General features: G+C 45.7%; 1 protein-coding gene across 2 annotated transcripts in view; it reads right to left on the reverse strand.

The window, feature by feature from the left end:
• VPS36 (vacuolar protein sorting 36 homolog) overlaps positions 1 to 10,672 on the reverse strand; it is a 30,202-nt gene extending 19,530 nt beyond the window's left edge. Inside the window, exons 1-2 of one of the 2 annotated variants that reach the window (XM_043504456.1) lie at positions 10,434 to 10,672; positions 9,536 to 9,604 (exon numbers count right to left, since the gene is read on the reverse strand). In XM_043504456.1, coding sequence (XP_043360391.1) covers positions 9,536 to 9,604; positions 10,434 to 10,529 — 165 coding nt within the window. In that variant the 5' untranslated portion in view covers positions 10,530 to 10,672. The remainder of the gene's footprint in view (positions 1 to 9,535; positions 9,605 to 10,433) is intronic. The other variant, XM_038371662.2, reaches the window with a different exon arrangement.
• Positions 10,673 to 13,126: the final 2,454 nt, after the last annotated feature.

The following is a 13,126-nucleotide window of genomic DNA, read 5'->3' on the forward strand; positions in this document are numbered from 1 at the left end:
GTTTTCTTTGCCACCATCAATCTTAATACATTGGAAAAACAGGTCTCTGCCTTGAGGAACAGAATGGGACGTAGAGATGTAAAGGGTTAACTGGTAAGCATTAGTTTTACCATTAACCAGAGGTTAACTGTTAACCCCTGTGGCCAGCTGGTGGCGCCAGGCTAACCAACTGGAGCGGCCCCGACCGCACCAGGCAGGCCAGCTGGACCCTGGCCACAGCTGCGCCGGGCAGGTGGGACCCCAACCCCATCCGAGGGCAGCAGACTGAGCCGCCGGCATCCCAGCCCCAGCCGCCGGGATCTCAGCCCACTGGGGCAACCTCAGTTAACGGTTAAACAATACAATTTTAATCATTTAACCAGATAACTTTTTAAACTGATATTTACATCCCTAATAGGACGCTACCCTTTATCAGATTGCATCTCTAGAGAAACCATTCACACACTTTAAAATAAATAGTACCAGGGAGATTTATGTAAAAACACACAGAAAACTCTCATGGGATTATAACTAGGAATCTACAATTGAAGTGTGACACTACCATGTTTGTTGGAAGGACTTTTATATGCTGAAATTTAATCTCTAATTAGTATTCTGCCTTTATGTCATGTAGTTAGCTAGTGAACAGAAGCAGCAAATGGGAATTTTGCAAGGGAGTTCTCTGGATGAAGGAGGAGAGACTATGGGAAAGTCTACACTTAAAATGCTACATCAGCGCAGCTGCTTTGCTGTTTTAGTGCTTTAATAAAGACACTCTACCCCAATGGGTAAGAGTTCTCCTGTTGGCATAGTTAATCCATCTCCCCAAGAGGCAGGAGCTATGTCGACGGGAGATGCTCTCCCACTGACACAGTGCTGTCTACACCAGGGCTGGGTCAGATAACTACGTTGCTCGGGATGTGGATTTTTCACACCTCTTAGCAACGTAATTATACCAATATAAGTCTGTAGTGTAGACCAGACCTGTGTGACCCTTGGGGTGAATTTGTTTGCTATGTGCTTGCTTGATTAAAGATTACTGTCTGGTCCACACTAGAAAATTCACATCCCTGAGTGACACAGTTATGCCAACCTAAGAACCTATGTAGACACAGTTAGATCGACAGAAGAATTCCATCAACCTAGCTATGACCTCTAAGGTATGTAGAGTACCTACACCAAACAGGAAAATCGCTCTCATCACTTGTAAGTAGTGTCTACACTGAAGCACAACAACAGCACAACTGTGCTACTGTAGCATTTTAAGTGTAGGAAAGCCCTACAGTATGGTCGGTTGTGGGACCTGTGTACTGAGCCAAATGGCCTGCAAATCTAGGTTGAGAGCTCACTAGCAAGGATCTAACCTACTATACTTTGATCCCTAATCTCTCAACTAGGGGGCGGGACTACCACATGGAGAACAGGAGTTTAAAAAGCCAGCTCCAAAGTGACCAGAGGAGTTTCATGAGGGAGTTTAGAGAGGGAGTGAAAGAGGCAGATACACTAAACTTAGGCCAATAACTTCCCTCCAAACAACAAAAAACAAAAGAAAACAAAAACCCCCACAAGAGTAAAAATAATACAGGCACAAGTCTGGCGGGAGAGTGGGGGCTATCCAGTTAATTGCACTGAATGCAGCATGTACAATTACCTGCCTTGTAGGCAGGTGGTATGTGTGCATTTGGTGGAAGCAACTCATAACCCTCAAAGAGACTATATGGGCTCTTGAGGCCAGAGTGGCTGAACTGCAGGAGCAAAGAGAGAGAGACAGATACCGACAAGACTTTCAGAAACACTGGTCCCGCCCCCAGTTTGACAGCCTCTGTCCTGTTAAGGAGGATGAGAGTCTCAGGGAAGAAGAACATTAAGCTGGAGCTGAGGGAAACAATCCCATAATTCGAACCCTCCTTCCAGATGATGTCATGGTAATCTCTCGCAAGGAGAATACTCCTTTTGGGGAGGGGACCGTCATTATTAGGGAGAGACAGGTAATAGTAACAGGGGATTTGATTATTAGAAATACAGATAATTGGGTTTGTGATAAATGGGAGAAGCCCATGGTGACTTGCCTGCTAGGTGTGAAGGTTGTGGATCTCAAGAGTCATCCAGACAGACTTATGTGCAGTGCTGGGGAAGAGCCAGTGGTCGTGATACATGGAGGTACCAGTGACATAGGGAAACGTAGGAGAAAGGTTCTGGAGGCCAAATTTAGGCTCCTAGGCAACAGATTGAAGTCCAGGACCTCCATGGTAGCATTCTCTGAAATGCTTCCAGTTCCACATGCAGGACTAGCAAGACAGGCAGAACAGCAGGTTGTCAATTCATGGATGAGACAATAGTATTGGGAAGGGTTTAGGTTTATTAGGAACTAAGGGACCTTTCGGGAAAGGAGGAGTCTAGACACGTAAACCAAAATAGAACTAGATTGTTGGCATGTAAAATTAAAAAGGCTGTAGAAGATGTTTTTAAACTAAGGGCTGAGGAGCACACAGTTGGAGCAGTGACATCCCTTAGCGATGAATTTAATAAAGGGGGAATCCTATATCCTAGTAAAAAGGATAGGAAAGAAGTTGGTAAAGTACTGACAGGAGCTAATGAAGAACAGACAAACATTTAAAAAAAAAGAGTCACATGAAGGCAAGCAACTGAATATTGACAAAATGCACAAGTGCTTCTATATAAATGCTAAAAGTCTAAATACTAAGATAGATGAACTAGGAAGATATTGATATAACAGGCATCAAGGAAACTTGGTGGAATGGGGATAATCAATGGGATTCAATAATATCAGTGAAGCAAATATATAGGAATGAGAGTACGTCACGTTGGTGGGTGAGTGGTGGCATTATATGTGAAAGCAAGCATAGAGTCAAAGCAAAAACCTTAAATGAATCTAATAATACCACCGAATCTCTATAGCAGGAAATCCCATGCTTGAACAATAAGAGTATAGCAATAGGTATATAGCATCGACTACCTGACCAGGATGGTGATTGTGAAATGCTCAGGGAGAAAACACAATAATAATAATGAGAAATTTCAACTATCCCCATACTGACTGGGTTTATGGCACCTCAGAAAATGATATAGAGATAAAATTTCTAGAAATATTAAATGACTGCATCTTGGAGTAGCTTGTCCTGGAACCCACAAGGGAAGAGGAAATTCTTGATTTAGTCCTAAGCTAGAATGCAGGATTTGGTCCAAGAGGTGAAGACAGCTGAACTGCTCAGCAATAGCGACCATAATGTAATTGAATTTAACATTCTTGTACGGGGAAAAATGCCAAAGAAACCCAACTTCTAAAAGGGGAACTACACAAAAATCAGGAAGCTAGTCAAACAGAAATGAAAAGGAACAGTCACAAGAGGGAAATGCCAGCAACCAGCATGAGACTATTTAAAAACACCATAACAGAGGCTCAAACTAAATGTACACAGCAAAAATCAATAAAAACAGAAAGATGACCAAAAAACAAACACCACACCACACCACCATGGCTAAAGATCAGAGTAAAAAAAGATGTCCTTTAACAACTGGAAGTCAAATCCTAATGAGGAAAATAGAAAGAAGCATAAACTATGGCAACACAAGCGTAAAAATATAATAAAGCAGGCCAAGAAAAAATCTGAAGAGCAACCAACTAAGGACACAAAAACTAGCAATAAAAATGTTTCTAAGTACATCAGAAGCAGGAAGCCTGCCAAATAATCAGTGGGGCCACTGGATGGTTGAGGTACTAAAGGAGCACTCAGGGAAGACAAGTCCATTGTGGAGAAGCTAAATTAATTCTTTGCATTGGTCTTCACTGCAGAGATATGGGGGAGCTCCCCATACCTGAGCCATTCTTTTTAGATGACAAATCTGAGGAATTCAGGTTTCAGAGTAGCAGCCATGTTAGTCTGTATTCGCAAAAAGAAAAGGAGTACTTGTGGCACCTTAGAGACTAACAAATTTATTTGAGCATAAGCTTTCGTGAGCTACAGATCACTTCATCGGATGCATTACTGAGGAATCTGAGGAACTGTCCCAGATTGAGGTGTGAATAGATGAGGTTTTGAAACATACTGATATTTATGTTTAATTTATGTCACCAGGACCGGATGGTATTCACCCAAGAATTCAATTTTTATTTGAAATCCTTAGAAGAACTACTAATTGTGGTATAAAGAAAAGGAGTACTTGTGGCACCTTAGAGACTAACAAATTTATTAGAGCATAAGCTTTCGTGAGCTACAGCTCATTTCATCGGATGCATTTGGTGGAAAAAACAGAGGGGAGATTGATATACACACACACAGAGAACATGAAACAATGGGTTTTATCATACACACTGTAAGGAGAGTGATCACTTAAGATAAGCCATCACCAGCAGCGGGGAAGGGGGCGGGGGGGGGAGGAGGAGGAAAACCTTTCATGGTGATAAGCAAGGTAGGCTATTTCCAGCAGTTAACAAGAATATCTGAGGAACAGTGGGGGGTGGGGGTGGGGGGGGAGAAATAACATGGGGAAATAGTTTTACTTTGTGTAATGACTCATCCATTCCCAGTCTCTATTCAAGCCTAAGTTAATTGTATCCAGTTTGCAAATTAATTCCAATTCAGCAGTCTCTCGTTGGAGTCTGTTTTTGAAGCTTTTTTGCTGAAGGATAGCCACTCTTAGGTCTGTAATCGAGTGACCAGAGATATTGAAGTGTTTCCAACTGGTTTTTGAATGTTATAATTCTTGACGTCTGATTTGTGTCCATTCATTCTTTTACGTAGAGACTGTCCAGTTTGACCAGTGTACATGGCACAGGGGCATTGCTGGCACATGATGGCATATATCGCATTGGTAGATGCGCAGGTGAACGAGCCTCTGATAGTGTGGCTGATGTGATTAGGCCCTATGATGGTGTCCCCTGAATAGATATGTGGACAGAGTTGGCAACGGGCTTTGTTGCAAGGATAGGTTCCTCGGCTGGTGGTTCTGTTGTGTGGTGTGTGGTTGCTGGTGAGTATTTGCTTCAGATTGCGGGGCTGTCCGTAAGCAAGGACTGGCCTGTCTCCCAAGATCTGTGAGAGTGATGGCTCGTCCTTCAGGATAGGTTGTAGATCCTTGATGATGCGTTGGAGAGGTTTTAGTTGGGGGCTGAAGGTGATGGCTAGTGGCGTTCTGTTATTTTCTTTGTTGGGCCTGTCCTGTAGTAGGTGACTTCTGGGTACTCTTCTGGCTCCGTCAATCTGTTTCTTCACTTCAGCAGGTGGGTATTGTAGTTGTAAGAATGCATGATAGAGATCTTGTAGGTGTTTGTCTCTGTCTGAGGGGTTGGAGCAAATGCGGTTATATCGTAGAGCTTGGCTGTAGACAATGGATCGAGTAGTATGATCTGGATGAAAGCTAGAGGCATGTAGGTAGGAATAGCGGTCAGTAGGTTTCCGATATAGGGTGGTGGTTATGTGACCATCGCTTATTAGCACCGTAGTGTCCAGGAAGTGGATCTCTTGTGTGGACTGATCCAGGCTGAGGTTGATGGTGGGATGGAAATTGTTAATGCCATCCACAGCCTCAGAAACAACTCTGACATCATCATCAAAAAGGCTGTCGTCATCATGAATAGGTCGGAGTATGAACAAGAGGCTACTAGGCAACTCTCCAACACTACTTTCTACAAGCCATTACCCTCTGATCCCACTGAGAGTTACCAAAAGAAACTACAGCATTTGCTCAAGAAACTCCCTGAAAAAGCACAAGAACTAATCCGCACAGACACACCCCTAGAACCCTGACCTGGGGTATTCTATCTGCTACCCAAGATCCATAAACCTGGAAATCCTGGACGCCCCATCATCTCAGGCATTGGCACCCTGACAGCAGGATTGTCTGGCTATGTAGACTCCCTCCTCAGGCCCTACGTTACCAGCACTCCCAGCTATCTTCGAGACACCACTGACTTCCTGAGGAAACTACAGTTCATTGGTGATCTTCCTAAAAATACCATCCTAGCCACCATGGATGTAGAAGCCTTCTACGCCAACATTCCACACAAAGATGGACTACAAGCCGTCAGGAACAGTATCCCTGATAATGTCATGGCTAACCTGGTGGCTGAAATTTGTGACTTTGTCCTCACCCATAACTATTTCACATTTGAGGACAATGTATACCTTCAAGTCAGCGGCACTGCGATGGGTACCTGCATGGCCCCACAATATGCCAACATTTTTATGGCTGACTTAGAACAACGCTTCCTCAGCTCTCATCTCCTAATGCCCCTACTCTACTTGCACTACATTGATGACATCTTCATCATCTGGACCATGGAAAAGAAGCCCTTGAGGAATTCCACCATGATTTCAACAATTTCCATCCCACCATCAACCTCAGCCTGGACCAGTCCACACAAGAGATCCACTTCCTGGACACTGCGGTGCTAATAAGCGATGGTCACATAACCACCACCCTATATCGGAAACCTGCTGACCGCTATTCCTACCTACATGTCTCTAGCTTTCATCCAGATCATACCACTCGATCCATTGTCTACAGCCAAGCTCTACGATATAACCGCATTTGCTCCAACCCCTCAGACAGAGACAAACACCTACAAGATCTCTATCATGCATTCTTACAACTACAATACCCACCTGCTGAAGTGAAGAAACAGATTGACAGAGCCAGAAGAGTACCCAGAAGTCACCTACTACAGGACAGGCCCAACAAAGAAAACAACAGAACGCCACTAGCCATCACCTTCAGCCCCCAACTAAAACCTCTCCAACGCATCATCAAGGATCTACAACCTATCCTGAAGGACGACCCATCACTCTCACAGATCTTGGGAGACAGGCCAGTCCTTGCTTACAGACAGCCCCGCAATCTGAAGCAAATACTCACCAGCAACCACACACCACATAACAGAACCACCAACCGAGGAACCTATCCTTGCAACAAAGCCCGTTGCCAACTCTGTCCACATATCTATTCAGGGGACACCATCATAGGGCCTAATCACATCAGCCACACTATCAGAGGCTCGTTCACCTGCGCATCTACCAATGCGATATATGCCATCATGTGCCAGCAATGCCCCTCTGCCATGTACATTAGTCAAACTGGACAGTCTCTACGTAAAAGAATGAATGGACACAAATCAGACGTCAAGAATTGTAACATTCAAAAACCAGTTGGAGAACACTTCAATCTCTCTGGTCACTCGATTACAGACCTAAGAGTGGCTATCCTTCAGCAAAAAAGCTTCAAAAAAAACAGACTCCAACGAGAGACGGCTGAATTGGAATTAATTTGCAAACTGGATACAATTAACTTAGGCTTGAATAGAGACTGGGAATGGGTGAGTCATTACACAAAGTAAAAATATTTCCCCATGTTATTTCTCCCCCCCACCCCACCGTTCCTCAGATATTCTTGTTAACTGCTCGAAATAGCCTACCTTGCTTGTCACCATGAAAGGTTTTCCTCCTTTTCCCGCCCCTGCTGCTGGTGATGGCTTATCTTAAGTGATCACTCTCCTTACAGTGTGTATGATAAAGCCATTGTTTCATGTTCTCTGTGTGTGTATATCAATCTCCCCTCTGTTTTTTCCACCAAATGCATCCGATGAAGTGAGCTGTAGCTCACGAAAGCTTATGCTCTAATAAATTTGTAGTCTCTAAGCTGCCACAAGTACTCCTTTTCTTTTTGCGAATACAGACTAACACGGCTGCTACTCTGAAACCTGTAATTGTGGTATGTAACCTATTGTTTAAATCAGCCTCTGTTCCAGATGACTAAAGGGAAGCTAATGTAACACTGATTTTTGAAAAGGCTCCAGAGGTGCTCTTGACAATTACAGGCTGGCAAACCTAACTTGAGTACCAGCCAAATTGGTTGAAACCACAGTAAAGAACCAAATCATCAGACACATAGATAAACACAATATATTTGAAGACTCAATATGGCTTTTGCAAAGGGAAATCATGCCTCACCAATCTATTAGAATTCGCTGAGGACATCAACAAGCATGTGGACAAAGGTGATCCAGTCATACAATGTACCTGAACTTTCAGAAAGTCTTTGACAAGGTCTCTTACCAAAGGCTCTTAAGCAAAGTAAGGGAGTCACGGGCTAAGAGGGATGGGCCTCTCATGGATCAATAACTAGTTAAAAGAAACAAACAAAGGTTAGGCATAAATGATCAGTTTTCATAATGGAGAGAGATAAATAGTGGGGTCCCCCAATAATCTGTACTGGGACCTGTGCTATTTTACATATTCCTAAGTGATCTGGAAAAGATAAACTTTGCAGACAATACAAAATTACTGAAGATAGTTAAGTCCAAAGCTGACTGCTAAGAGTTACAAAAGGATCTCACTAAACTGGGTGACAAAATGGCAGATGATAATCAATGTTGATAAGTGCAAAATAATGCATGTTGGAAAAAATAAACCCAGCTATACATACTAAATGATAGGATCTAAAGTAGCTGTTACCAGTCAAGAAAGAGTTCTTAGAGTCATTATGGACAGTTCCCTGAAAACATCTGCTCAATGTGCAGCAACAGTAAAAAAAAAAAATCCTAACAGAACGTTAGGAACCATTAGGAAAGAGATAGATAAGAAAAAAAATCCTAATAGTGCTATATAAATCTATGATATGCCCATACCTTGAATTCTGCATGCAGTTTGGGTTGCCTCATCTCAAAAAAGATATATTAGAGTTGGAAAAGATGCAGAGAAGGGCAACAAAAATGATGAAGGGTAAGGAACAGCTTCCATATCAGGAAAGATTAAAAAGACTCAGAGATGGCTAAAGGGATATGATAGAGGTCTATAAAATCACGAATGGTATGGAGAAAGAGAGTAAAGAAGTGCTATTTAGTCCTTTACATAACAAAAGAACCAGGTGTCACCCGATGAAATTAACAGGCAACAGGTTTAACACAAACATAAGGAAGTACTTGTTCACGCAAGGCACAGTCAACCTGTGGAATGCCATGGGATGCTGTGAAGGCCAAACGTATTACTATGTTCAAAAAGGTATTAAATAAGTTCATGGAGGATAAGCCCTGGTTATTAACCATAATGGTCAGGGACGCAACCCCATGCTCCAGGTGTCCCTAAACTTCCTACTGCCAGAAGCCAGGATTGGACGACTCAAAATTGCCCTATTCTGTTCATTCCATCTAAAGCACCTGGCATTGGCCAATGTTAAAGACTGGATACTGGGCTAAATGGACCATTGGTCTGACCCAGTACGGATGTCTTTATACGGGTTCTTTTTTTGTCTTTTCTGTGTTGTTTTTGGGTCTGCGTGAATGGTTGGGGGAAGAGGGAAAAAGGAATGAGTTACTCACTGGGCTACGAACATGTTGGTAAATTATCTTAAAATTTCCAACTCCACTTGATCAGACTATATTGCCTCTCCATGTTGTGAGCATAAGGCACTTACACAGGGAGGAAAAAGTTTAGTCACATAAAAATGAGTTCTTCCTTGCACGGTCGCATCACTAAAAGTTACCTATGGTTGATTATGGAATGTATAGTCAACCCACGTACAAAAACGATGGGGTACTTACATGAATTTTCAGATCTCTCCAGATCAGTCGGTGTGTGCTAAGTAGCAATACCCCAGCATCAAACTTTACCTAGACCAGAACAAAACAGACACGCAATTAACAACAAATGTAACAAACAAGCTGGGTAGACACTGATTTTTGAAGCATTATATGTGGTCATAGTATAGCACCCTGCTTAATCAAATATTTTGAGAACAGCCTGGTTTTGCTGGGAACACAGCCAGCCAAGCTGATGAAGCCACAGACAGAATTATTACAGGAGAACAACACTGATCCGGACACGCTTCCTTTTCAGCTGTATAAACTTTCCCCCAGGAAAGCCGGCAGGGCCCTCCCTTCCCGCCGGTACCAACGCCCTAGAGCAGCTCGCCGTTTCCAACAGGGCGATTGGCGCTGCAGGTTTTGCCCCGCTGCGAGCGCAGCGTGCTGGACAGAGGACGGACGCGGGGTCCCTTCCTGCCCTACGTTTCTTGCCATTAGGGAGAGGAGTTGAGAGCCGAAGCAGCCCGCTGGGTGTCCAGTCCGAAGCCCGCCCTGACCCACCCGGGGCTTCCATTTCTTCCCGGCTAGAGGGCGTTTGCTCCTGGTCTACCACAAAGCAACCCGCGCATCAAAAACACCCGGCGGGACCTAGCTTCCGGCCGGTACCGCCGGCTCCATCCCCCGGACAGCGAGCCACTTACCGCCGCTGGGCGGGGGGCAGCCCGGCCGGCAGAGAGAGGAGCACTGCGGCGGCCAGGGCTAGCTCGGGGCTCCGTGGCCGGGGCACTCAGCCGCGGGGGGGCTCCTGGGCGGGGTGCCCCGGCTGCCCCTCCCCAGGGTACCGGCGGTGATCGCTGGGCCAGGGCGGGTGTCAGGCCCCGGCCGCCGCTAGGCCCGAGCCGGGCGCTCCCTTTACCTTCTCCTCCCCGTCGTAAAGCCGCACCCCGCGCTGCTGGATCACCAGGGTCTCGTTGATCTCCAGCAGGCCGCTAGCCCACGCGAACCGGTCCATGGCGGCGCCTCCGAGCGGCCGGGAACCCCGCCACCAGGCCACAGCCGCCGGCTTCCCCGCCCCGCTAGTCCGGCTGCGGCTGCCTCCGGCGTCCTAACCCAGCGCGCTGCGCCCTCTGCTGGCCGCCGCCCCGCCAGGCCTCGGCGCGTGCGGCCCCGGGTGCGGGGTGACTGTGAGCGCAGGGCAGCCAGATGGGCGCGGGAGCCAGGCCAGGCCCCGCAGCTGGACAGGCACTTCCCGCTTGAGACAGGCTGGGTGCCACAGTACCTCTGTGCGTCTGAATGTGCCCAAAATTCAGGCACTTGGGATCCAGGGTCCCGCCTCAACTTCTAGTCCAAGCTGTAGCTATTAAAGATTGGGCCAAACCAGCCACCTGGAGCCAGAATCTGATCCCCCTAAAGAAGTTCAGACCCAGATCCAAATTATTCAGCTGGGCGTATGCTCCATAAATGGCTCAACCAGCTGATGGAGGCCCCCCGTGTGGAAGTCAACCTACAAATCCAAACTTAGCAGCTGGTGAATGGAATGGACCAACTCTTGGAGCAGCTGCTGGATACCCCAAACTCTGGGGAAGACCAAATCTAGGTCCAGTTCTATTTTATAAGAAAATTATTTGTAGGGGTAGTAATATGAATAATATGTAAGGAATTAAATAAGGCCAGCAGGTCATGGTGATTAGTAGGGCATGGGGGGGAGCATAAAAGGGTGTTTTTTCACAGACAGCAGTTCATATTGCCCATTTCATCTTCAAAGCATTTTACAATAAATAAATATGATCCAACTGTACAGTGTGATCTGTATATGTATACTACTGTGCCTATATACAACACTAGGAAAGACAATGGGGTTGCATGTGGGCACAGCAGTTGCAGAACTGGAGCCTATCAGGTAAACATTCCAACAAAATATGGCCCTGATTCTGCAAACACTTATGCACATGCTTAACTTTACTCCTGTGACTACTCAGGGTAGTAAAATTAAGCCCATGTGTAGGTATTTGCATTGGGGCCTCTCATTCCAATCCAATCCCTAGTGTAAAAGTGTCCACAACACACACAGCAAAACAAATTATCACAGTGTGAATGCTCCCTTTTAAAGGGAGATGGGGCCAGCCCCCTCTCTGCCATAATTTGTTAGAATGAACATCTGGACCTCATCATAAAAGAGCTCAGCAGATGGAGTGGAACTACAGGGAATGGTTATGCAGACTTAGTCCTGTGGAAGGTGTTTGAGATTTGCTTACTCAGCAAATTAGTCTATCTAACAAATCTTTATGATAAGGCAAACTACTCAGAAAGTAGTAATCAATTATGCACAAATGAAAAACTCATCTAGACGATCTCCTCAAAGTTGCCTCCAGCACTGGACAATATAGCTTCAACCTCCCTTTGTTACACAGACTTATTTACAACTTTTTACTTATACATTGTATGTGTCTCCCATTTCCATGTTAACTCTCCTCCCCATCAGTACAGTTAGCTCAAACCAATGTTTTCTAGTTTTTTAATTACTTTCTTTTCTTAGTCTCACAAATATGATTAGTCTATAACTATTTACACATACATAGTTCTACTTGTACTTACACTGTTAAACATTTTCAGAACAGTCTTAAAATCCACAGCAGAACACTGTCAGGCCTATGGATGCCTTTGTGCCCAACACTCCCCACCGTGAAATCTGTCATGCAGTCTGGAGTGGCTCACAACTGTGAGTGCCAATCTCAGGTCAGATTGTCAGAAAACAGGGCAGACATCCCAAACTGGTAATATATTCTATAATTAGATTTCATCAAGCCAGTAACAAATGTGAACTCCTGGGTCACTATATTCATCTTACCAAGGAGTCACAGACAGTCCCTTAGGTTCCCCCACCTATCGTGCCACAAAGACAAACTGGACTTTGTGATAAAAGGTTATATAAGCCAAAAATCATATCGCATTTGGCCAATCCCAAAGGATCAGTCACTTTTACCCCAGATCAATTTGGTTCCCTGGATCCAGAGGTGAAAGTAAGCCAGTACAGCGTACCGGCAAGAGCTGGTGCACTGTACCAGGGTGGATCGGCTTCCCCAGGCGCAATTTAAAGGGCCTGCAGCTCCCAGCAGTGGCTGGAGCCCCAGGCCCTTTAAATTGCTCCCAGAGCCCCGCTGCTGGGCTACCTGGGGTAGCAGCGGCAGGGCTGGGGTGGTGATTTAAAGGGCCCGGGGCAGTAGCGGCGGCAGGGCCCTGGGCACTTTAAATCATCCTCGGAGCCCCACTGCTGCTTCCCCAAGGCTCCGGCAGCAGGGCTCTGGGGATGATTTAAAGGGTCCAGGGCCCTTTAAACTGCTGCCAGAACCCCCAGCTGCCGCTGTTACCCTGGGGAGGGGGAAGAAGGCACTTGCTGGTACAGGCTGGGCTGGGGCTGGCTCTGACCTCCCCAAGCCCCGCCCCTTCCACCCTAGGCCCCGCCCCTTCTGGGGGCCAGAGCTGGCCCCAGCCCAGCCCCGTCCCATAAGTCCCTAGACTTACTTTCACCCCTGCCTGGATCTCATGCCAAAGACAATGCTGGCAGGGAATTCTCTGTTAAATTAACTATAGGTTTATTAGTTAAGAAAA

The sequence above is a fragment of the Dermochelys coriacea genome, chromosome 1 (genome assembly GCF_009764565.3).
Source record: "Dermochelys coriacea isolate rDerCor1 chromosome 1, rDerCor1.pri.v4, whole genome shotgun sequence".
NCBI lineage: Eukaryota > Metazoa > Chordata > Testudines > Dermochelyidae > Dermochelys > Dermochelys coriacea.